The sequence below is a fragment of the Osmerus eperlanus genome, chromosome 28 (genome assembly GCF_963692335.1).
Source record: "Osmerus eperlanus chromosome 28, fOsmEpe2.1, whole genome shotgun sequence".
In the NCBI taxonomy this organism is placed as follows: domain Eukaryota; kingdom Metazoa; phylum Chordata; class Actinopteri; order Osmeriformes; family Osmeridae; genus Osmerus; species Osmerus eperlanus.
The window spans coordinates 7,932,973-7,958,817 of record NC_085045.1 but is presented as its reverse complement, the minus strand read 5'-3'; the positions used below and the strand labels follow the sequence as shown (position 1 = coordinate 7,958,817).

Here is a 25,845-nt window from a genome sequence, read left to right as displayed (position 1 = left end):
CACTGGTTGTGCTACGAGTGTTAAACCAGATGAAGGGGATGCCTCAGAACCAAGAAAGAACAAGCAGACAAGCAACGCGTTTCAAGAGCCATGCCTGTACTGCAACAAAAAACACACCCTCAGCGCATGTAACAAAATAAGAAGTCTGCCAAACAAAGAGAGAATCGAGTTTATTAAAGGTAAAGGACTTTGCTTCGGGTGTCTGACCCAAGGGCACATGGGAAAAGACTGTAAAAGGAGAGCCACGTGTGAGAAAGGTCAAAGCTCTACCAGCGGAAACTCTGCTCCACAAGAAGATGCGCTAGCCAAGTAAGTAAGTAAGTAAGTAAGTAAGTAAGACTTTATTTATATAGCACATTTCATACAAGAATTGTAGCTCAAGGTGCTTTACATAAAATCAATAAAAACAATAATACAAGTGATAAAAGTAATAAGGGAGTAATAGTAATAGGGAGTCAGGTGGCTGAGCGGTGAGGGAATCTGGCTAGTAATCCGAAGGTTGCCAGTTCGATTCCCGGTCATGCCAACTGATGTTGTGTCCACTTCACCCTACTTGCCTCGGGGGAGTGTCCCTGTACTTACTGTAAGTCGCTCTGGATAAGAGCGTCTACTAAATGACTAAATGTAATGTAATGTAAATGTAATAATTAAAATAGCAAATTATAAAAACAATAATATAACTAATAAAAGTAGTAAAACCCTTCTGAGATAAAATTACTTAAATGCTTAGGTAAAAAGGTAGGTTTTAAGCTGTCTTTTAAAAATGTCTAGCGTATTTGCTTCCCTAATATTTATGGGTAATTTTTTCCATAGTTTTGGGGCGTAATTGACAAAGGCCGAATCACCAATCTTCTTATGACTGCTATTGGTGACCTCTAATAGGCCTGTATTTGATGATCGCAGTGTTCTAGCTGGTGTGTAGTTTATAAGGGATTTAGCAATGTAGCTAGGTCCTTGTCCGTGTAGAGCTTTGTATGTGAGGAAAAGGACCTTAAAGTCAATTCTGAAGGTAACGGGGAGCCAGTGTAAAGTGGCTAGGACAGGACTAATGTGTTCTCTCCTTTTAGTTTTGGTTAATAATCTAGCTGCAGAATTTTGAATGAGCTGTAGTCAGTTAATTTCAGTGGTTTTCTTGGGAAGACCAGTGAAAAGTGCGTTACAGTAGTCCAGCCGGCTGTATATAAAAGCATGAATTAACTTCTCTGCATCATTTTGGTTTATGAATGGTCGTACCTTTGCTATATTCCTCAGGTGAAAGAAAGCTGTTTTGGTCACTTTATTAATGTGAGAGTTGAAATTCAAATCTGAGTCCAGGATTACACCGAGACTCGTCATCTCTGGTTTAAGATAGGGGGTTAAGCCTCCTAGATTCTTAGTAAGCATCTCTCTTTTGGATTTGGGGCCACATAGTAGGACTTCGGTTTTGTCTTCATTTAATTTAAGAAAGTTATCATTCATCCATTTGTTTATTGCCAACAGGTAGTTGGTAATGGAATTGATGGCCGTTGCATCGTTGGGTTCAGTGGATATATATAGTTGTGTGTCATCCGCATAGCTATGGAAATCTACAGTTAGGTCCATAAATATTTGGACATTGACACAATTTTCATTATTTTGGCTCTGTATACCACCACAATGGATTTCAAATGAAACAATCAAGATGTGCTTTAAGTGCAGACTTTCAGCTTTAATTTCAGGGTATTTACATCCAAATCAGGTGAACGGTGTAGGAATTACAACACATTTTATATGTGGCCCCCCCCTTTTTAAGGGACCAAAAATAATTGGACAAACTAACATAATCATAAATCTAATTGTCACTTTTAATACTTGGTTGCAAATCCTTTGCAGTCAATGACAGCCTGAAGTCTAGAACCCATAGACATCACCAGACGCTGGGTTTCGTCCCTGGTGATGCTCTGCCAGGCCTCTACTGCAACTGTCTTCAGTTCCTGCTTGTTCTTGGGGCATTTTCCCTTCAGTTTTGTCTTTAGCAAGTGAAATGCATGCTCAATTGGATTTAGGTCAGGTGATTGACTTGGCCATTGCAGAACATTCCACTTCTTTGCCTTAACCCTTGTGTTATCTTCGGGTCATTCTGACCCATCAGTCATTGTGACCCACCGTCGTATTGCGACGAATTTACCGCATACAAAGACAAAGTGAAGCATTTTCTTTTAACAGCTAGGCTGTCTCAGACCCCCCACATTGCAAAGGTTAAAAGAAAATTATTTTAATTTGTTTTTGTATTGGGTAAAATTGGGTAAACACAACGATGGTTCGTTATGAACCTTTGGGTCATGTGACCCGAAGGCAGCACGAGGGTTAAAAAACTCTTTGGTTGCTTTCGCAGTATGCTTCGGGTCATTGTCCATCTGCATTGTGAAGCGCCGTCCTATGAGTTCTGAAGCATTTGGCTGAATCTGAGCAGATAATATTGCCAGAAACACTTCAGAATTCATCCTACTGCTTTTGTCAGCAGTCACATCATCGATAAATACAAGGGAACCAGTTCCATTGGCAGCCATACATGCCCACGCCATAACACTACCTCCAACATGCTTCACTGATGAGGTGGTATGCTTTGGATCATGAGCAGTTCCTTCCCTTCTCCATACTCTTCTCTTCCCATCATTCTGGTACAAGTTGATCTCGGTCTCATCTGTCCATAGGATGTTGTTCCAGAACTGTACAGGGTCTTTTAGATGTTTTTTGGCAAACTCTAATCTGGTCTTCCTGTTTTTGAGACTCACCAATGGTTTACATCTTGTGGTGAACCCTCTGTATTTACTCTGGTGAAGTCTTCTCTTAATTTTTGACTTTGACACAGATACGCCTACCTCCTGGAGAGTGTTCTTGATCTGGCCAACTGTTGTGAAGGGGTTTTTCTTCACCAGGGAAAGAATTCTTCTGTCATCCACCACAGTTGTTTTCCGTGGTCTTCCGGGTCTTTTGGTGTTGCTGAGCTCACCAGTGCGTTCTTTCTTTTTAATAATGTACCAAACAGTTGATTTGGCCACACCTAATGTTTTTGCTATCTCTCTGATAGGTTTGTTTTGATTTTTCAGCCTAACGATGGCTTGCTTCACTGATGGTGACAGCTCTTTGGACTTCATATTGAGAGTTGACAACAACAGATTCCAAACACAAATACCATACTTGAAATGAACTCTAGACCTTTTATCTGCTCCTTGTCAATGAAATAACGAACTCCCATGAGGGAATAACATACACCTGGCCATGGAACAGCTGAGCAGCCAATTGTCCAATTACTTTTGGTCCCTTAAAAAGGGGGGGGCACATATAAAATGTATTGTAATTCCTACACCGTTCACCTGATTTGGATGTAAATACCCTGAAATTAAAGCTGAAAGTCTGCACTTAAAGCACATCTTGATTGTTTCATTTCAAATCCATTGTGGTGGTATACAGAGCCAAAATGATGAAAATTGTGTCAATGTCCAAATATTTATGGACCTAACTGTATGTTATGTTCTCTGATTATGTCGCCGAGTGGTAACATATAAAGAGAAAAAAGTAATGGACCTAAGCAGCTTCCTTGAGCAACCCCGTAGCAGTTCTCATGTTTCTTGGACCTATGGTCTCCTAAACTAACATAAAACTTCCTTCCTGTGATATATGATTTCATCCAGTTCAATACACTATCCGTGAACCCAATAAGCTTTTCCAGTCTATTGATTAGGATGTCGTGATCAATGGTATCAAATGCTGCACTGAGATCTAACAGGATAAGGATAGAGACTTTATTTGCATCAGAGTTTAGTCTGAGGTCGCTAATTATTTTGGTGAGAGCAGTTTCAGTACTGTGATATTTCTTGAAACCTGACTGCGAGACTTCCAGGATGTTATTTTCTTCAAAAAAATAATTTAATTGGACTAAAACTATCTTTTCCAGTACTTTACTAATAAATGGAAGGTTTGATATTGGTCTGTAATTTGCAAGTACACTGTTATCCAATTTGGGTTTCTTTAATAGGGGCTTTACAACAGCTGTTTTCAAGGCATCTGGGAAGACGCCAGTTCTAAGGGATGTGTTTATAATCTCTAGCACCGGACCTGAGACACTATCAAACACTCGCTTAAAGAATGTTGTGGGTATAGGATCAATATCTGAGGTTGTGGAGTTAGTGAACTTTCCAAAATTGTCAGCGAATCTAAGTGTGATACAGGTAAATGTGCTCATGGTTATGTTGCAGAATCTACTGATGTCAGTTTCGACCCCACTATTAATAATACTAGCTCTGATCAAAGTTATTTTGTTCTTGAAGAACAAAGCAAGCTCTTCACATTTAACTGCTGAGGATGGAGGTGGAGCAGGGACAGTGTTTAGCAGCTGGTCAATGGTGGAGAAAAGAACTCTGGAATTTCTGGCATTTTCTGTAATAATGTTGGAGAAATATTCTCTCCTTGCTAGACGGGTGGTTTTGTTATAGGTGGTTAGTGTATCTTTGTAGATATTGTAGTGGATAGTGATCTTTGTTTTCCTCCATTTTCTCTCTGCTGCACGGCATTTTCTTTCGTTTCACTAACATTTTTATTTCTAAGCCATGGGGAGGTTCTGCTTGTGCACTTTTTGGTTTTCAGTGGTGCAACAGAGTCTAACACAGATAATAGTGCTTCATTGAGGTTCTCTACCACTTCATTCAGAGAGCAATCATGGTTAGTCGGCTCATATAGAGCAAAAAGAAAATGTCATCATAGCTGTATCGTCTAAATATCTTATATGGACTAAGAATTCTTTTTTGTTTTTTGTTAGGATAATTTCCACATTAAAAAGTATATAATGATGGTCTGAGAGGGGTAGATCAGTTATTGAAATATTATTGATATTTAGTCCAGTTGTTATCACTATATCTAGTGTGTTTCCGTGCCGGTGTGTTGGGTCTGTTATGTGTTGAGTTAGATTGAAACTGTCAAGGAGATTTAAGAGCTCAATAGTTCTTGGGTCTGCTTTTTTATTTACTTGGATATTTAAGTCTCCGTTTAAAACTACTTTGTCATATCTAGTGACACATAGTGATAATAATTCAGAGAATTCTTGTATGAATATTGGCGAGTGCTTGGGTGGCCGATATATAATAACAAAAAGTATTGATTCGGTTTTGAGCTCTATAGCAAGATATTCATATGATGTGAATTTACCTAACTCAGTGATTTTGAACAACAGTTTAGAGGAGAAAATAGCTGCGACTCCTCCACCTTTTTTTGATGTCCTAGAAACTTGGTGAAAGCTGTAATCGAGCGGACACGCTTCTATCAAAGTTGCTGTTGCCGTGTCATTGTTCAACCAGGTTTCTGTTAGACAGATGCAGTCTAAGTTGTTTTCTTTGACCAGATCATTAACTAGAAATGTTTTGTTATTTAGTGATCTAACATTTAGAAGGGCCAGTTTCATCTGTGGGGTATTAACAGATAAAACAGGGGTAGATAAATCTGTTGGAAGAATAAGGATAGTTCTGTGACTTCTAACACCAGTTTCAGGTTTGTAACCATGCATTTTACCATGCCATTTTCTGTTTGTGATGATGACCGGTATGTCCAATGAAATAGCATGGTGGCTGTCCTAGCGTAGCTTTTCTTTGGGAAAGTCTATGTCACTGAGCTGTTCCATCACAAGGGAATTAATCCGGGGGGTGCAGATCTGTGCAGGGCCCATGTCCTTGCAGGAGGCTGTTTGAATGTTCTGTTCTGTTCCATGGGAGGTTGTTTGGGATGCGTCAGTCAGCTTAGACACAACAGGGATAGGGAGAGAAGCTTGATTTGTGGTCAGGAGCACGTGATTGATGTTTGCTGTTAGTAGTCGAGATCCTCTACGGTTTGGGTGGAGTCCGTCAGCTTGAAAATGGTCTGCACAGTTCCAGAACACATTGAAGTTATCGATAAATCTCAGTTTGTGTGTCAGACAGACAGATGCCAACCATGTGTTGAAAGATAGTATTCGACTGAAGGCTTCTTTTCCTCTGCGAAAGCATGCAATCGGTCCACTGATGAATACATCTTGATATCTGTTGAGTGTGTTCAGTAGCTGGGTGAAATGTTTTTTAAGTATCTCAGTGCCAGTTTTCTTGTGTAGGATATCAAACGAGCCAGTGTGGATGATAATCTTAGGGTTGTTTGGTTTATTGTTGAGGATTGTTTGTACCTCTGACGACAGTTCCTCGACAGATGTGTTGCTAAGACAAATATTTTCTGTCTTTGCCAGTTTAACATGTGCTGTCATGGCATCTCCAATCAAGATAGTGGCCATATGTGGTGTTGTGTTTGCATTTCTAACGTTGCCTTATCAGTAGCTGCGGGGCCAGTTCTTATCTTATTTGGGTTAGCAATGATAGGACCTTGTGCTAGACCAAGGTTAGACACTGCGTTAGTGCTAGCAGTAGATTCTATAGTGCTAGCAGTGTTAGCTCCTCTAAGTGTTGATGGGCTGTGGGTAGTCTTAGCATACCTTGGATCTTGATAATCCTGTGATATTGTTGTCTGATTAGGCTTGATAGGGGGTCGAACAGCGCCCCAAGTGGTCCGAGAGGGGCTTGGAGTGAAATGGGGGACTCCCGGTCGCAGCAGACGATGATGTGTTGGATTTGCATGTGTGTAGTAGCTACCATCATGGTGTGTCGGCGATCTGGGCCCTTCATGTTTGTTAGCTGCGTGGCTAGCACTCCTGTGCCTCTTCGCCTTGGATTCCACACACAAGGGAGAGAAAGTTCCCAGTGGTTCGAAACTGTTTCTGAGTGTGACAGGAGGAGAGGTGATGCGGGAAGAGTTTCTGCCTCGCTTTTTTTGCTGTTTATCCTTGGTGACAGTCCCATCTCCGATGAAGGTAGAAGCGGCGCTAGGCCTCTTTGGTTTAGCGCCGAGAGCAGGCCATGACTCATCCGGTCCAACAGCCGGTGGAGAGAAAGCTGGTTCCAAGGGTGGCTCATTGGCAGGTAGCTTAGCCTCCGGGCTAGGTAGCATGGAATCTATAAAGTCTTCGGTCTCTCTGATATCTAAGAGGGTTCTGACTCTTAGCTCCAGTTCGACTATCCTCTGAGTAAGTTGTTTGCAGTCATTACAAGCCATAGTTCTACAGGGAACAAGCTTTAGCTTGCTTGCCTGTGGTCAGTCTTGGAGGGCAGCCCAAAATACTTCTGTTCTCCTTGGGCTTCAGTCCTCTTAGGTTGTTCCTTTTTGTAGTATTTGATTTCGAGTAATATCTTCAAAAACTATCCAAATGATTGAAACTTGAGAGCATTTCTTGGATTTTTTTTCCTGGGTCAAAATGGGTCTTCGGTGCTCCAAAAAAATAATATCTATGTATATATATATTCTCGGAACAGGCTAATGTAATAGTCTAATAACTTATGTAATATTGCACATATTTTCGTCCTATTTCCCCTAAAGCAATAAAGTTAGGCTACTTAAAGACACCTTACACCTGTAAATGGTCAGTAGCCTAGCCTATCGATTAAGGTAGGCCACTTGAAGCATGTACACTGCCTGCTTCATTTGATCTTGAAAGGCTAAGCATTCTGTAGCAAATAATAACAATAAACCCACTTTTTATTAATGAAAACTACTTCAGCATAATAATGCACCTAAAATACAAACTTGAGCAAGGGCAGCAAATCGCTATCGAATCAACAGACAATTTAGCTAGCAGGGGAAGAATACAAACAACGAAAATCACCAGTTAACTTGATTTAAATTTGCAAGAACTATAGACGTATACAATAACAGGCTTAAATTAACTGACAACATAAGTTATACGACTTACAGTTCTCAAGGACGCACACACGCAATCTCAACTGCGGTGTGAAGCGCGTGTCCGTGCAATTCTCTGACATGCAAACACTGCTGATAGACGGCCTAAAAGTTTGTACAGCCTGATTTCTGATACCGTGGCGGCAGAAATTTAGCCATAGAGGAAACACTGCACTATATATTATCATTCCAGGTTAAGAATACCAATGGAGGCTGCGTTGGAAATCGTAAATCAAACTTTTGTCAGCATTTTGAGTGGAAATTTCATTTGCATTTGTACAGGTGTATTTGTGCACGTCGGGCTGGCCCTCGCAATGGAACGACAGTTTACTGGCCGCTCTGTCCATTCGCGCACCTCACAGTTGCGTATTGATCAGACAAGAAGACACGCTTATCAACTCGATGACTATTGATCAAAACAGAACGAGGGTTCGGCTGTAGCCTACTTGAAACATACTATTGAGAACATATTCGCTGACATGCATTGCACACGTGATGAACACAGCTTTTAAAAAAAAAAACGGGAAAACGGCTTTGGCACGCGCCAACATTTTCTCTATGCAGCAAAAACCCTGACTCCGTACCATGGGCCAGGAGAAGCCCGTGTCCTGCTACGTGCTCTCAGATCTAGAAGTGTGCGGTCTGACAGAGAACAAGTACATAAGCCTGCCAGACGTCTACACCCACACAGACATACCTCTAACGAAGGACAATGTTCCTGTTGGGAAGGGCTTGGAAGGATGGCCGTATCTGCGTAAAGAAGTACGGTTACCACAGATCGACGCAGATGTTGAAATACTAATTGGAATGAACGCTCACTCTGCGATGGAGCCGTGGAAGATAATCCACAGCCAAGATGACGGCCCTTACGACTCTCGGATGGGTCGTTAATGGCCCTCTCAAGAAACGTGACGATCACCACAGGTCAAGACAAGTCAAGCCACTGCAGTCAAAGGGCTTCAGTCAACAGAATCTCAGTCAGTGGCGTGGACAGCATGCTGCTGCAGCAATACAACCACGACTTTCTGGAGCAAGCCTGGGAAGAGAAGTCAGAAATGTCGCGAGAAGACGTTCAGTTCATGAAGTCTGTGACTGAGACAATCAAGAAAGTCAATGGGCACTACAGCATTGGGATGCCTCTCAGAAACAAAAATGTGGTGATGCCAAACAACAAATGTGTTGCCGAGCAACGGGCATCAAAGCTGAAAAGGAAACTCGCCAAGAACTCCAGCTTCCACGATGACTACAAGACCTTCATGTCAGACCTCCTGAACAAAGGCTACGCAGTGGAAGTTTCTGAGACGAGCGCAATGGATGGATGGATACTTTATTAATCCCAAGGGAAATTTAGGTCATCCAGTAGCTTATACATATATACACATAAACACCTCACCGACATACATACATAAATCACATATACATACACATAGGGAGAAACATATTCACAAAGTGTGAGTGTTTCCAGATACAGGAAAGGGTCTGACCCTATTGTACAGAGTGCATGATTTTGACAGTGTCAGTGTCCAGGAGGAAAGTGATCTTGTGCTGCTGGTGTGGATAGTGTGTGTTTGAAAAGTGCAAAGAGATAGTGCAGAATATGTAAGTGGTAAAGTCTGTGCATGGGGCTGAGATGAGATAAGCAGGGGAGGGCAGACTGAGGTAGACACATGCAGAGAAGTCCATCTCCCTCCCCCTCCCCTTCTGTGTGGCATTAAAAAACGGAATGGCCCTGGGGACAAAGGACTTCCTCAGCCTGTCCGATGAGCATGACAGTGACAGGAGTCTGCCACTGAATGTGCTCCTCTGTCTGTTGAGAGTACTGTGTAGTGGGTGGTGGTCATTGTCCAAGATGGTCAGCAACCCACTCAGGGTCCTTCTCTCCGCCACTGTAGTGAGGCAGTCCAATTCAGTGCCGACAACAGCTCCAGCCTTCCTCACCAGCCTGTCCAGTCGCCCTGTATCCCTCTTCTTTATGCTGCCTCCCCAACACACCACAGCATAAAAAAGGACGCTGGCAACAACAGACTGGTAGAACATGTGCAGGAGTTTGTTGCAGACATTGAAGGACCTCAGCCTCCTCAGGAAGTAGAGTCGGCTCTGCCCCTTTTTGTAGATTGCATCAATGTTGGCTGACCAGACCAGTTTATTGTCCAAATGAACACCTATAGTATTTGTAGGTGTTGACCACCTCCACACTGACCCCCTCGATGGAGACTGGTAGCAGAGGAGGCTGGGACCTCCTAAAGTCCACCACCATCTCCTTGGTCTTAGTGGTGTTCAGCTGCAGGTGGTTATTCCTACACCACTGCACAAAGTTATCCACCAGGCTCCTGTACTCACCCTCCTGTCCATCCCTGATACATCCCACAATAGCAGAGTCGTCAGAGAACTTATGGATGTGGCATGACTCCGTGTTGTAGGTGAAGTCAGATGTGTACAGGGTGAACAGGACTGGTGAGAGCACAGTCCCCTGTGGAGCACCAGTGCTGCACAACACAGTCTCAGAGACACAGTCCTTCAGTCTGACGAACTGTGGTCTCTCCGTCAGGTAGTCAGTGATCCAGGATACCAGGTGGACGTTCACACCCATCTGCAAGAGCTTGCAAGATGCTTGCAATCACAAAGACGGCAGAGTATGGTACGTTCCCCATCACGGCGTGACCCATCCACAAAAGGGAAAGCTTCCGGTTGTTTTTGATTGTGCTGCTTCGTTTGAAGGGAAGTCACTGAACGAGGAACTGTTACAGGGTCCGGACCTCACTAATGGTCTGGTTGGAGTCTTGACGAGGTTTCGACACGAACACATCGTACTCATCTCCGACATTGAAGCGATGTATCATCAAGTAAGAGTCCCTGATGAGGGCTCTGATCTTCTACGATTCCTCTGGTGGCCACAGGGGGATCTGAGCCAGCCTCCGCGTGAGTACAAGATGGTGGTCCACTTGTTCGGGGCCAAGTCGAGCCTGAGCTGCGCCAACCATGCTTTAAGACGGATTGCAGAGGATGGAAAAAACAGGTCAACACCTGAAGCAGTAACTACAGTCCTAGAGCACTTCTATGTCGATGACTGTCTGGTCTCGACCTCTGATGAGAAGAAGGCTATTGCCTTGACCAAGGACCTCATTGCACTGTGTGAGAGTGGAGGATTCCGCTTGACTAAGTGGTCAAGCAACAGCCGCGAAGTGCTGTCATCACTTCCCGAACAAGAAAGAGTAAAGGAGATCAAGAATCTAGACCTGGACAGGGATGAACTACCCATGGAAAGGGCCCTTGGAGTGGACTGGTGCATAGAATCAGATTCCTTCACGTTCCGGATCCATGTGAAGAGCATGCCCATCACCAGACGGGGTATCCTCTTGGTTGTAAGCTCAATATACGACCCCTTTGGTTCATTCTTCTTGCGAAGACCATCGTCCAGAGTCTCTGTCAAACGAAAATTACCTGGGATGAAGAAATTCCAGAAGACGTGGCAAACAGATGGTTCGCCTGGCTGTCTGATCTGAGCCAGCTTTTCTGTCAGGAGGTGCATCAAGCCAGAGGGATTTGGTCCAGTGATGTCAGCACAGCTGCACCATTTCTCTGACGCTAGCGAGAAGGGCTACGGCGTCGTCACTTACCTCCGCATCGAGAACAGCCACGGTCGAGTCCATTGCTCATTTCTTCTAGGAAAATCCAGTTACGCCGCTTAAACCAGTCCCAATCCCACGCCTCAAGCTCACCGCAGCTACCATTGCGGTGAAAATGAATAAGCTCATGAAGCGAGAGCTTCGGATGGACCTCAAAGAGTCTGTGCTATGGACAGATAGCACCACTGTCCTCCGGTACATCGACAACGACGGCGCTCATTTAAAAACATTCATAACAAACAGAGTATCGACAATCAGAGAGAACACAAGACCAGCACAGTGGAAGTACGTCAACATGGCTTCCAACCCAGCTGACTACGCATCAAGAGGAATGAAGGCAGAGCACTTCATGAAGTGTCAGAGCTGGATTGAAGGTCCTGACTTCCTAGACAAGAGTGAGTCTCACTCTTGTCGCCTGTCCTATCAGAGTTCTCAAGAGAGATAAGTGAAGACGACGCTGATGTGAAGCGTACGACCAGCGTGAACATCATCAAACCCTCTCTTCAAGCTGACTCATCACTACTCCGATTGGCACAGCCTGAAGAAGGCGGTCGCCTGGATGTTGAGGCTGAAGAAGCTGCTTCAAAGTCTGTGCGAAATAAGAAGACGTTAGAGTCTCAAGCCCAGTCTTCAGAAAGTCAAGATGCGAAAATCAAGACAGTTGAAAACCACATGCAGAAATGGAAATCTACCCTGAAAGGAACCCATTTGACTGTCAAGGACGTTAGAAGAGCAGAAACTGTGATCATTCAGTTCAGCCAAAGTCAAACCTTCCATGAGGAGCTTTGCACTCTGCAGAAAGGTGAAGAGATCAGGAGAAGCAGTTCTATCGTGAAGCTGTATCCCTTCTTCAAGATGGGGTTCTCCGGGTTGGTGGAAGATTGCACCAGGCAGCCTTGCCAGAACACACAAAGCATCCACGTGTGCAAGTAAAGCGTTATGGAGTCTTGTTTACATTTACATTACATTTACATTTAGTCATTTAGCAGACGCTCTTATCCAGAGCGACTTACAGTAAGTACAGGGACACCCCGAGGCAAGTAGGGTGAAGTGCCTTGCCCAAGGACACAACGTCATTTTGCAGAGCCGGGAATCGAACCGGTAACCTTCAGATTACTAGCCCGACTCCCTAACCGCTCAGCCACCTGACTCCCTATCGTTTACTTGCCTTACAGTCAGAGCAGTCCACATAGAAATCGCACACTCTCTCGACACTGACTCGTATAAACGCAGTGAGACGTTTTATAGCCAGAAGAGGACAAGTCGAGGTTATGAGATCCGATAACGGAACGAACCTGGTAGCTACAGAACACGAGATCCGCCGGACGACGAAAGAATGGAACCAGTCCCAGATCTCTGAGGCTCTACTGCAAAGAGGAGTCATTTGGATCTTCAACCAGCCTGCTGGGTCGCACCACGGTGGTGTCTGGGAGCGACAGATAAGAACAGTCTGGAAGATACTTACCAACCTTTTGAAATGTTGGTGCCATTCTCCATGTTGTAATTTGGACTCAGATTTAAATATTATATTATTTAAATTCATTGCATTGCATAATTGTATTTTATAGTTTTGCATTTCAGTTTAGTATATGTTTAGTGTACATGCATTGCATTGTTTAGAATAGCCAGAGTTGCTTTGGAGTGCGCGCAGTAGTGAGCTCGCTTATTGATGGAGAGTATAAAACGGTGTGATTTGTTTCATTGTTCAGGATTCAGTAAAGACGGAGCGAACACACTGTTTTCTACCGTTGTTAAACACTAAACACACATAGACTCGTTCTTTCCGTCTAAGAGTGGTTAAGTGAATGAATATATTGAGAAATACTTACCAATAGCCAGAAAGGGAATTTTAGCCACTACAGTAGGTATACTATAAACACATGCTCAACCTAGCAACAGGAAAAAACGTCATTGTTTCGCGCACTTGTGCTAAAGGGGGAACAGGAGAACTGAATTCTCCATACACCACCAGCATGCAGCAGGGCATGGGCATGACATCACACACAGGTCCGCTTTTCTTGAAGACACAGTAGCCTACAGCTTTTAACGCTGCGGTTTAACTGCCTGTTTCAGCGCATAAAAGTACAGTTTTTTCTAAATGCTAGTATCGTATCGTTCTTAAAAAGCCAGTACCGGTATACCGTGCAACACTACTCCTGATAGGACCCAATGTTAATTTAACACCAAGCTCTCATACCATTAAAGACATGCAATGCATGTGACTTACCTATCACTGTCTACTGCAGTGGATGGTTGAGGGATCTTGGCCTTTGAGGGTAGACTATCTTCCAGGAAGGTTTTTTCTAGACCTTCATCAGGCACAAAGTCATCCACACTCAGAACCTTGGCAGGGCACAGAGGGACTGGTGATTCTGGAAAAACAACATTGAAACAGTCCTTAATAGTCTCCTACTATACACTACTGCATAAATATAAGTTTATATACACACTTGTAGAAAAACATCACACTGTTGTAATTATGAAGATGGAGAAATTATTATGGATGATATGATTGAAAATGAACCTCTTAATCACCTTTTTTACTTTTATGAGCTATATTACTGAAAACCAGATGCAAAGCTGTTAATTGACTAGTATTGCCACTAAAATGTAGAAGATATAAAAGGCCAAAATGTGGAAGTCTGGATAAATAGGGTTTGAGTGCGAGAGAAAAGTATGTGTGTAGGCTTCTCCCATGAAAAACTACAAGGCCCAGATATCTAGGACTACAAGGCCCAGATATCATGGGACAAATTTATGACCCTACGCTCAGCAGCCCAGTGCAGCTGGATTTCAAGGCCAAATGTAGGCCTGGAAAGTGGGAGACTTAGAAAAACTCTTGTAATTCAAATTCTATGACAATTGACCAACTGGGTACGAATGCATAAATGCATCTGTGACCAACTATAATGTACCAATAGCAAACTTACAGAACTGATAAGGTTTTGATATATAAGAGGAATGTTCAGAGAAAAATTCCAGTCTGCTGCCGGGAACACACTCAGTTTGTTGGAATCTCTGTCACTCTGAATTCTAATAAACACTTTGCATCAGACCTTGTTGAGTTTCAGTGCTGTTTCAAACTTTGAGAATTGGTTGAAGACATAGAATATTTTTCACAACACACTATCGGTAAAACGTTTTAGAACACCCCCAATTTTCCAGTTTTTACAGAAATCTACACAGTTTAATATCTCTGTGCACTCTGAAATTAAAGCATAGAACAAATAAACAACTGTAGATAAAAAAGAAAACATGGAAGTTTTGTTTAACAAAATATCAAAAGAATCAACATTTTTGACTTATCAAAGTGGCCACATTTCTCAGATATAAAAGCCAAACACACTCATGGCATTCTTTCTACAATGTAAATAAAATATTGTTCGGATAGTTCTTCCCAACACTGTTGCAGAAGTTCCCCCAAATGTGTTACACTTTGTAGCGGGGTGTGGCCATTTAAGAATATATATACCTATAATCAAGTATTGAGTTATTGGGGTACCACCTTGATACTGATTTCAGGAGACCAAGAAAACGTATAGTTAATATGTAATAATCAGTATTCTGAAGCAAATAGTTCGTAGAGTAGAGCAGATCAGATAACATGAGGGAACAAATTATAAAAAAATTATACACAATGATTTATTGAAGTAAATGCAAATATAATGAACTGTATAGATATGTTATTGGTTGAGTATTAGATTTGGATAACAAAATGAACAATTGAAACAATATAAAGGTGATAGAAGCGGGAAAATAATCAGGCCTGTAACTGTAAGAGTCTAGCAGTAACACTAACAATAGTTAGCTTTACTTGTAGTCTAATCAAACACAACCATATAAATCACTTCATGCCAATGTCACAAGTAAGAAATATAGCTAGTTGCATTTACTTTTGTCGGTGTGTTGATTTGTGGGTCAAAGTGGGCTCCATTTAAGTTCTAGGCCATAGGAGTCCATATAGTTCAATCAATTCCTTTTAATCTGGTTTTGTTATATCAGTCAGGTCGCAATTAGAATTGCGGTTTGGGTACTTCTTTTGATAGAACTTGTCTGGTAGCGTTGCAATCACTAGCCAAATTCATTCATAGGAGAAGTTTGGCTTCTTTTGAATGCTTATCCTGTATCAAGGGACGCAAGGTATCAATGGACTCAACAAGTGATTATTTGTTGTTGGTTTTTATTAGAGACAGAGGGTATCAAGCCATTGAAACTTTTCCAGAGATAAGGAATTGTATGAGGCATCATATAATACAAAGTTGTGGGGTTTGTGTCCTGATGTGTTCAGCAGTGCCGTGTCTTGCTGGTACTGCTGGGTCTAACACAGATTATTGTGTTGAAGTTTTATTCATTCTGTGCAAGTCACTGACTTGATCCAGCAAAACAGACCCAGACCCTCACATTCTGTCACATCCCACCCCACTCCCTAGGTCCTGTCTTTGTGTTGTGTGCTGTCAAACGATTAAAATATTTAATCGCATTAATGTCATAGTTAACTCGCAATTAATCGCACATTTTTATCTCTTCTAAATGTCCCTTGATTTCTTTTTGTCCCATTATTTTTTCTCATTTTAATGCTCTTATAAGAGAGATATATCAACATGGAAAAATGGATTGGATTGCTTTGTGCAAATGTTTTTTTTTATTGAAAACAACATTGCAATCGCCTGGCTTTGACGAGGGGGCGGAGAATTCGCATCAGCTGTGTGCTTGGCCATCAAGTGGTATTTCAGACTGGACGTGCTGCGATAGCTCAGTTTACAACGACAAAACACACAGATCACTTTGGTCTTGTCAATGGAACCATTTGGCAACTTTTTAAAAGTAAACTTTCCATTCAGAATCTTATTGGAATCCATTTCGGCGTCTCGTGCTCGCCATCCACTCAAAACGTAACGTTAGCCTACTACTCTTTAGCCGGCTCGCAAGCCCAAACAAGTGTGTGCGGCGTGCCTGTTGTTTTGTTTCCGGTCTAGCTAGATCCGGTGTGCGCGTTAATAACTGTTAGTTAAACGCGTTAATAACGCGTTTAACTGACAGCACTAGTGTGTACTCATCTCTCTCATTTCAGTGTCCCCTACCCTACCTATGTGTTTGACCTCCACGGCCCTGATCAACATCACCTGTTGCCAATCAAGCCCCTGTGTATACAGCCCTTGTGTTTCTGTCTCTCGTTGCTCGTTCGTCTTTGTACTTAGTTAAACCTCCCAGCCTCATCTTTGTATCCTTTTTGTGAACCACAGAAAATACTTTTTCTGTATTCGAATACTACAAGTCGTGCTTTTGAGTCCACCACCCATCATTGTTACACACTCCATGTTTCAGAGTTGGTGTCACACACTGAGTAACCATCCTTTCCCCTACTCGACAGCATACAAAAACCCAGCATGAAACGAAGACTTCAAATTGATTCATAGGTCCATAAGACCTTCTTCCTGTCTTCAGTAGTCCACTGGCGGTCCTTAATGGCCCAGGCAAGCCTCTTTTTCTTATTTTTCCATCTTAGCAATGGCTTTCTTACTGCCACTCTACCTGTCAAACCTGCAGCTCAAAGTCTTCTCTTCACAGTTGAAACTGAGACTTGCTTACTTCGACCAGTGTCAAGCTGTGCTTAAAGCTGTGAACCACCCATCACGTATTAAGCTGTTGACTCTCAGAAGTCTTTTAAATCTGTTGTGGCTTTGGGTCTGCCAGACCTATCCTGTCAGTTTCCAAGTGGCTTTTGATAATGTATGAGACTGTACTCACTGACACCTTGTAGGAAAGACCTACACTTTTAAGGGTTATAAGGGTCTGTCTGTCTTCCTTTGTTAATTGCCTTTTTCTCTGCATTGTGTGAGCAATATACTACTTCTGCAGGAAAATACTGTCCAAATAATGCTTTACGGGTGTAGTAACACAGTCTGTTCCAACACTGCTTTTATACAGACAGAGTTTGTAAGTAATCAACAAAAGTTGGGACACCTGTAGGAATTGTTACTATCAACTTTCAAGGCTTAATTTACTTCCATTGCTGCAGAAGAACTGTAAGTTGTTAACCCTAACCCATTACTCCTGAAAAGGCCTTTTTGTATAACTCTAAAATGTACATCATTTTTACGTTTTTGGTAACCTAAACCTTTTTACCTCTGGCAGTTTAAAAGGTTACCTTTGTGGCATTTCATGTTATTCACTGGACTTGAACAAAAGGAAGTTTTTCATTGAAAAGTGTGAAGTGTGTGTTCTAAAAAGTATTAAGTAACACTTATGACAAGGTCCTAGATGTAGAGTGTTACTGTGTCCAACCCTGTAAAGGACGGCACACCCACCTGACACAGTGGCTGCTGCCGGGACCTCTGGTGCGGTGGAAGAGCCGAAGAGGCGGGAGATGAAGCCACGTTTCTGGGGGGCAGGAGCAGAGGCAGTGGGGGTGGAAGGTGGAGGGGGGGCAGAAGGTGGAGGGGAGGCGGAGTATTCTGGATGCTTGGGGGACTGTGGTTTGGTGATAGGCAAGGCAGCGATGCTAGCCGTGGCGGGGGGCGGAGGGGAGGGACACGGAGATGGGGACTGCAGGGCCTGGGGGGGGATGGGTGGCTGGGGAGTCCCGGGGCTGGAGCTTCCAGTAGAGGCCCTGCTGGGGGGGACAACGGGGGACTGAGAGCCCGATGAGGGGCTCTGTCCGTTAGCAGGACCTGGAGAGCCATAACCTCTGCTGCGGGATTCTATATTATCCAGGAAACTGTGAAACAGAAAATAAACTGTAATTACTGCTTAGTAATGAGCTAACGATATAGATTTATTTATTTACACTGACAGAAAATACAGCTGGGTAGTAGAACAGGTCATAGCTACATATCATAGTTTTGGTCTTCTGTCTCCTGCTGTACAGAGAGTTCCTCCAGAGTGGCATCCATGTCTAGCTGGTTGGTCTCCAGCTGCCTCAGTAGTGTCTCCCTCTGTACACATCAAGCAGCCTGGACGTGACTGGTCTGGTACCCTGGCATTCACACGTTGAATGCCACATTCAACGGGTTCATCCTCACAACCACATACACTCTCTCACAGCCCACTGTGCAGGGCTGCATGTGGCCGGCCAATCTGCTGACCACCCCTGCCCATAAAAAATCTAAAAATCTAATCCCGTATCATAGTTGTAGTCTGCTAATAGCAAATAACAACAAGGTTTTCAATCTCGATGACGGGCTACAGGAGGATGAAAAATAAACAAACCTGAAGCTGTAGGAAAGGAATATTGAAAAATCGGTGCAGATATTTCAAGCCAAATCCGTTTTTCATTGATGACTCGGCATAGTGAATGTAAGAGGCGCCAAGGGGTCTGTAAAAGAACACAGATTTCATACGGTTATGCTCTACATAGGAGCTCAGAGCAGCTTAACGGTGAGGAAAAGCACAGGGGGTGAAAGCTTCCACCTGTTGAGACCGTCAATAAAGTCTCTGATGTCATTAGGCAAGATGACGCGATGCTCGCCCATGTCCCTGTGGTTACCCAGGACACAGACTGGTACATGAGTGGGCACCTTAGGCAGTTCCCTTGAGATGTAATCGAATGTCCTGCAAGGTAAAAAAAATATGATTTCGAAAAAAATGATAGGTGATGTTAATTTTGCGTGGGTGCGATTTGTTTGTAAGTCCATGTGTTCATAAATGTGTGGGGGTGGGTGTGAGAGAGAGAGTTCAGAGACAAATTGGTGTTAATCCTGTTCACATTGTTCTGTCTTTGAAGCTAAGAAAAGTGACTTATGGTGACTTATGGCCCCAGACAAGCTTACTGCAACCTAATCGCCATGTACCTCCTTTCAGGGGTGGTCACTAGGGGTGCTCCGATCAGGTTTTCTGGGGCCGATCGCCGGAAGCAGTAGGCCAAACAGCCGACACCGATCACATGGTCTATTTAAAGCCATCTATTTATCATAAAACATTATTTATTCATTTTTAACAATGTATATTAACTATTACAATTAACAGATCATAAAGAATCATTAATTGACAACTGTTTATTTATTGCCAGGAAGCAACATATACCACTTCCTCTCAGAAACAACTGAAACCTATTATTAAGAAACAGCTTAGAGCTTAACAAATATATTAACTATCTTTCCTGTAAGAATGAAAGTACTTCAAATCAGTTAACCCCTTACATTTTCTCTGCATTTCAGAGACAAGGGAATAAAGTGCACATCAAGAAAAAAATACTTTACTTTAATATCTTTACCTATCTATATGGATGTCAACGCCACTTTTAGAGAGTAGAGAGAAAAAAAGGTTCATTCTTAAGCATCATTGGAAGGTTTTTCTTAATATATATAAGCATCTCTGCATTTTTGGCAGACAGCTTGTTCCTCTTCTCGTCTACAATATTCCCTGCTGTGCAAAAAAGTTGCTCGCTATCTACACTTGTGCACGGTGCAGAGAGGTAGGCTTGTGCTGCTTGTACGAGAGCAGGGAAAATGGCTTTTAATAACCTGCCAAAAAACAAGCGGCTGTCTGCCCCGTGGAATAACTTCTGAAAATCTGTTTTTGGTGCTGTCCACCTCGTGGGATTTCCTTGGCACACACGTTTGATATAGCTAGTTTTTTGTCTTTTTCCGACACCTGATAGAACTGCCATACTGCTGATGAGGAAGCCATTTTAGCTGATTGTAGAAAAATTGTCTCGCAAATAGATTTTAAACCTCTATTGGCCAACACTGATCGGCGGCCGATCGATTGGAGCACCCTTAGTGGTCACTGATCAGTCCAAGTCCTATACTACAGACCACAAACAATGGCCAGAAACAGTGTGGGATCACTCCTACCATTGTTTGGTGATGTCAAACATCATGATGACTCCGTTGCAGTTCTTGTAAACATCAAGGAACTCTGCGTCCAAGGCCACCTCATCAGACTGCAAGAGGAACAACAGTTATGAAACCGTCAAATAGAAATCATCTGAATGTTTGGAGACAGGACATATTTAATTTAAATAGTAAGACCAATGCATTGTTCTATTACAGAGTGTTGATACCTGTTGGGGCTCATTCTCTAGTTTTAAATTCTCTCCTAGTTTTTTACCCTTTCCTGTAACACAAATAGAAATGAGTGCATTTTAATTTGATTTGCATTGCCAAAGTATTATAGCATTTAAAACACTGACCTGTTTTGAAAAAGTGAATAATGAAAGAGGTCCAAAACAGGGAATAATAAGGGATTTCAAACACAGCAGCAACAAAACAATGTTGTGGGTAACATACCTTACACTCTTTATTATACAGAAACATTTTCTTATTTATATTATTTTATCTCTGTTGATATCTAGTCAGGCACTTTTTGACAAGCATACTGTGTATATTTATCTTTTTTATTTTTTATTTCACACAAAACAATCTATGCCAGCCAATCTAATGCTGGGTACACACTAAAAGATTTTTTTTAATCTTTTAAGATTTTCAAAATGTGAGACCACAAACATGAGGACAAAAAAATCCTAGATTTAACCGTTTTGCTCCTATAGTGTGTGGTGTTTGTCCTTGGGGTTCACCCCACACATCAGGATTTCAGATCGTAAATATTGAATAGTTACGATTCGCGATCGGGGCGGCTCTGACGTTCTTCCGAGCAAGTTCGGTCACTCTTAACACACCTCACACCAAGGGAAAATCTGATAAAATAATCTGTAGATAATCAGGACATTGCCTAGGATTGTCAGAAGGGGGAAATCGGCCCAAAATCAGCCCGATTATCTTGTGTATACCCAGCATTAGGTATGTTTGCATTCAAATACAAAACCACATTAGGGGCAAACCCATTGCACACAAGTCAGTCTGACCTCTACAGTCTACAGTGACGCTCACCTACACCTTCAGGAAGAGGATATTTTTGGCCTGAGGCAAGTGCAAGAGAGGAGCAAGAAACAACATTAACACTGAGAAGAAGCCAGCCCAAACAAAAATGAGACAAGGATAAATCTCTATATATATTACATAAATCTCTAAATATCTCATGGCGTGTATTCTTGGAAAGGTGATGTTGGTCTGAGCAAAGAAATTGTGACATGGTCCAGTCAAAAGGGAACGTTGTCGGCGAGGTCATTTCTCAGTTTTTACAGATTGTGAAAGTGTAGATTGTAAGATTTCAAATTATGTGTCATAAATTGAAATTAGTGCTGTCAAACGATTCAAATATTTAATCGCATTAATGTCATTAACTCGCAATTAATCGCCATTTAAATCTATTCTAAATGTCCCTTGATTTCTTTTTGTCCCATTATTTTTTCTCATTTTAATGCTCTTATCAACATGGAAAAGTGGATTGGATTGCTTAGTTAGTGCAAATGTTTTTTTTAAATTGAAAACAACATTGCAACATTGCCTGGCTTTGACGAGGGGGCGGAGAATTCGCATCAGCTGTGTGCTTGGCCAGTGTGCGAATTACGGGGGGGTTTGGGGTGGTCTCAGTGTGCGAATTACGGGGGAGTTTGGGGGGGTCTGACCCCCCCCGGTTAAGGGTCAGACCCCCCCAAAAGAGGTAAAAACCAGAGTTGCCCCCCCCCGATTGTCATTGTATAATTTGCACACTGTGCTTGGCCATGAAGTGGTATTTCAAACTGGATGTGCTGCGAAGATAGCTCAGTTCACAACGACAAAACACACAGATCAGTTTGGTCTTGTCAATGGAACCATTTGGCAGATTTTTAAAAGTAACCTTTCCATTCAGAATCTTATTGGCATCCATTTCGGCGTCTCGTGCTCGCTATCCACTCAAAACGTAACGTTAGCCTACTACTTTTTAGCCGGCTCGCAAGCCCAAACAGGTGCGGCGTGCCTGTTGTTTTTTTTCCGGTCTAGCTAGATTCGGTGTGGTGTTGTAGTTTTTCTAACGTCGGTAGTCGTTGCAACAGCATGTGAAAAAAACTACAAAGTTTGCTAGGCCAAAAAGAACGTTAATCTCGCGATAAACAAATTAACGCTGTTAAAATGGGTTGCGTTAACGCCGTTAATAACGCGTTTAACTGACAGCACTAATTGAAATCTGAAAATAGTTTAAGAAGATACGCGTATCTGAATTTTGTTAAACCTGGAAAGCTCTAGCCCAAATAAAAGGCTTCAAATATTTTTTGTGTTAATCATTAGAAGCGTTGAGCACCGGCCACAATGAAGAAAAATAAAACAATATTCGCACTTGATCCTACATAAGTGTGTTTTATCACCCAGTATTTTTGCACTGACTACATTGCACTGTACCTGGCCCGATTATGGTTCAAGTTATGTGTTAAGTTGTTGGTGCAAATGACATCTTCCGAAAACTGCCTGAAAGATGTAGCCTATTCGTGGTTTACCAGGTCAAACTAAGAAAAATGTATTCTGTGCACAATGCAATGCCAGAGCTTATTCATTCTATTTAGTTTGTGGATGTAGGCTAAAATGAACGTATGACAAAAATGTACGCCAAACACAGAACGGATGCTTGAAAGTTGACACAACTACTTGTGAAACATTATATTAAGGGTGGGGGGATGGGGTCGTACTTTGTACAGACAAACACAGCCTACATACAAAACATTACAGCTAGTACCACCACGCTACCATAAGTAGCCCAAGGGAAAACCAGCTGCACCGTGATGCAAATCACCTCACGCATGACGCGCCCACAACTCAACTTGAAGCTTAGTTAAATAACAACAAATTATGAGTATTTAGTGATCCTAAACTTGTTATTTATTATATTGAGTGGCTTCTTCAACACTTTAACTTTTGTAACACACAAAAACGGTTTTAGTAGACAATACGGAATGCCGACAAGAGCCCCTTTTGACTGGACCGTGTCACAATAATACAATTTTCATACAGAGAAATGGGACCCATTGGGACTCAAAAAATACAGTAAGACAAACAACTAGTCACATCCACTCAGCTGGAGGAAGTGAGTCACCACACTCACCTTTATCCACCACGTCCCAAACCTCCACCTTGACCACATCATCAGTAGCTGGGAGGGACAGAAGTACTATTATACTCTGACAGAATTTTCACTCTAGCTCAAACTGAAATATTACCAACATTATCACGTTGATCCCAAAGGCACTGGGATGATTTGATACAAGACAAAAAACAGAAGGCAAACGTTGCCACTGTTTTGAGTAGACACATTTAATTAATACATTTAAACATCTAACTGATACAAGACTAATGTTGCTATAAAGGGGATATGGATTACAGCCCGACCGATAAAGGATTTTTAAGGCCGATACCGATACAAATATTTGGTGATTTAAAAATCCGATATTCCGATATCGGCCGATATAAAAAAATATTTTAAAAATCCAGAAACGCGTAACAAAACAAACTGATTTCTCTAACAGTAGTTATTTGTAGTTTACATTTAGTCACTTTTAGCAGAAGTTCTTATCCAGAGCGACTAAGTACAGGGACATTCCCCGAAGCAAGTAGGGTTAAGTGCCTTCCCAAGGACACAACGTCATTTGACATGGCCGGGAATTGAACCAGCAACCTTCTGATTAATAGCCCGATTCCCTAACTGCTCAGCCATCTGACTCCTGGTAATATTTCCTCACTAAAATAATATGTTAATGAAGTTTCTGATAAATAAAATGCATAAAAATACAAACTTAAGATATGAAACTTAAAGTCCTTTGAACAAAAAATAAATAAATAATAATAATATTCATTTATCGTCCATTATAAATGCCAATACCGATAGTTTGGAAAATTCTCAATATCGGCCGGCCGATATATCGGTCGGGCTCTAATATGGATATTTCTACAACTATCAACAACAGGACACTTAACTACCTCTCAATGCTTGTGGAAATCTGAAATTACCTTGATAGGGGCTCACTGAAGTAAATAACAACAGAAGCAAAATGTTGTCAAAATGTTTACATGAGAGAAAGTTGGTTAGCTTGTAAGTAATCAATTCTGAAGTTGATGTAGCCTCAACAAATTCATATTTTGAAACAATATAACAAAAGAGGTCTCTTACTTTTGTAGTTCCAGTGAATACTGGTGGCTTGGATTTCCTGAGTTGGTATGTAGTCCTCCAAGAACTTCTTTCCCTGCAGTCGATGCCATAAAGTACTTTTGCCAGTATTTCGATCTCCTCTAATAACTATTTTCACTGTGTGGGTGCAAGATGGGTAAGTGGGTTACAAAATACATCCACTATGTATGTCATAATCAAATTGATTCAGTTGGATACTTTTTGTATTAAAGAATCCATTTGATGTTTCATTTCTTGTTTCTATGAGCAGGATTCAAAATAAATATCCAATGAGCATATAGACTTACTATTATACTGAACCCCTTTCGCAAAGCGTCTCTGTAAACTCTGGTTCATGGACTGCAGGCCAGGGGGAATGTTCTTGTCTTTCAGCTGTCCTGGTTCAGAACCAACTAGCTTCTTCAGAGCTGAAAACATCTTGACAGATCGTCAATAAAACTACCCTTCGATGGGAAAAAGTGCCAAAACTACTAATTAAAGTCCAAGTCTGATGACTGATAGCTAAAAGCAGTCAGTTATAATTTTCAGAATTTTCTACAACGATGCACAGTGGTGCGCACTATATTGCATCATACAGATGCATTTCCAGGAATATTTTGTGTTTACTGACATAAAACATTTCTTGGAGAATGAAAAAGTGCTCAACTGACATTCTCTCACGAGCAGACCAATCCAACAGCATCCTTAGTGATACTTTCAATCATGATTGCCTTTTATCTGTAAAGAAACATAATTTAATATGACATTACTAATGCATTTGGACATTGCACAAAACACGATATAAAGCATATTCCTAGATGTAAATCATGATAATCTAGTTAATCTACAGTGGAACATTTAAGTCAACTATACTTCGTCAAGTTAGTCAAGTAATCGTGAAGAACTGTCAAGATTTGGCCAAGATGTACTAGTCTAGGTGAAGCACAATAACCAGTAAAATGATCAGTTGACGTCTACGTTAGACCAGCTGACCATTATAAGTAAGTAGGAAAGTATCCTACAGCTAGCGTGGCTTTACCAGTGATGCTACATCATAGACAGTTAGCTGAGGAAGAAGCAGCTAGCTAGCTAAAATAGTCAGAGTCCAGTACCGACTACTTGCTTGGCTAGTACGAGCGAACAACAATCCACAGCCTTGAAGGTCGCCGTAAATAAGACAACCAGCAAGCCACGGAGCTAGAAAATAGTTAGTTAGCTACTACTAGCTTGATAGGCTAGCTAATGTTAGCAATAGCTGGCTAACTAGTTTTAGCTACTAGGTTCAGCAACATCAATCTTAGCCAACGTTAGTCTAGAAAAGGTGTTTACAGTGTATTACACTGCAAAACAAACATACTCACTTGACAGATCTCTAAGATCCATGCCTTTTAAACATTGTAAAACCACATCTTCATCTTAACACAGTAACATTCCTACGCTTGAAACCTCTTGCTTCCTGATCCTCTCTCTCTCTCTCTCT

The 25,845-nt window shown here is 41.8% G+C and overlaps 1 protein-coding gene across 6 annotated transcripts in view; it reads right to left on the bottom strand.

Moving 5' to 3' along the window:
• Window positions 1-25,838, bottom strand: part of LOC134014927 (rab-like protein 6) — a 34,530-nt gene extending 8,692 nt beyond the window's left edge. The window contains exons 1-14 of one of the 6 annotated variants that reach the window (XM_062454110.1): window positions 25,727-25,838; window positions 25,037-25,103; window positions 24,674-24,829; window positions 24,369-24,503; window positions 24,209-24,223; window positions 23,307-23,354; window positions 21,221-21,250; window positions 20,395-20,447; window positions 20,186-20,274; window positions 18,801-18,941; window positions 18,600-18,705; window positions 18,222-18,325; window positions 17,699-18,108; window positions 13,618-13,762 (exon numbers count right to left, since the gene is read on the bottom strand). In XM_062454110.1, the coding sequence (XP_062310094.1) occupies window positions 13,618-13,762; window positions 17,699-18,108; window positions 18,222-18,325; window positions 18,600-18,705; window positions 18,801-18,941; window positions 20,186-20,274; window positions 20,395-20,447; window positions 21,221-21,250; window positions 23,307-23,354; window positions 24,209-24,223; window positions 24,369-24,503; window positions 24,674-24,803 (1,406 nt within the window). In that variant the 5' untranslated portion in view covers window positions 24,804-24,829; window positions 25,037-25,103; window positions 25,727-25,838. Of the gene's footprint in view, window positions 1-13,617; window positions 13,763-17,698; window positions 18,109-18,221; window positions 18,326-18,599; window positions 18,706-18,800; window positions 18,942-20,185; window positions 20,275-20,394; window positions 20,448-21,220; window positions 21,251-23,306; window positions 23,355-24,208; window positions 24,224-24,368; window positions 24,504-24,673; window positions 25,104-25,726 lie in introns of all 6 variants that reach the window. The other 5 variants (XM_062454111.1, XM_062454109.1, XM_062454113.1 and 2 more) reach the window with 5 other exon arrangements.
• Between the last annotated feature and the right edge of the window lie 7 nt (window positions 25,839-25,845).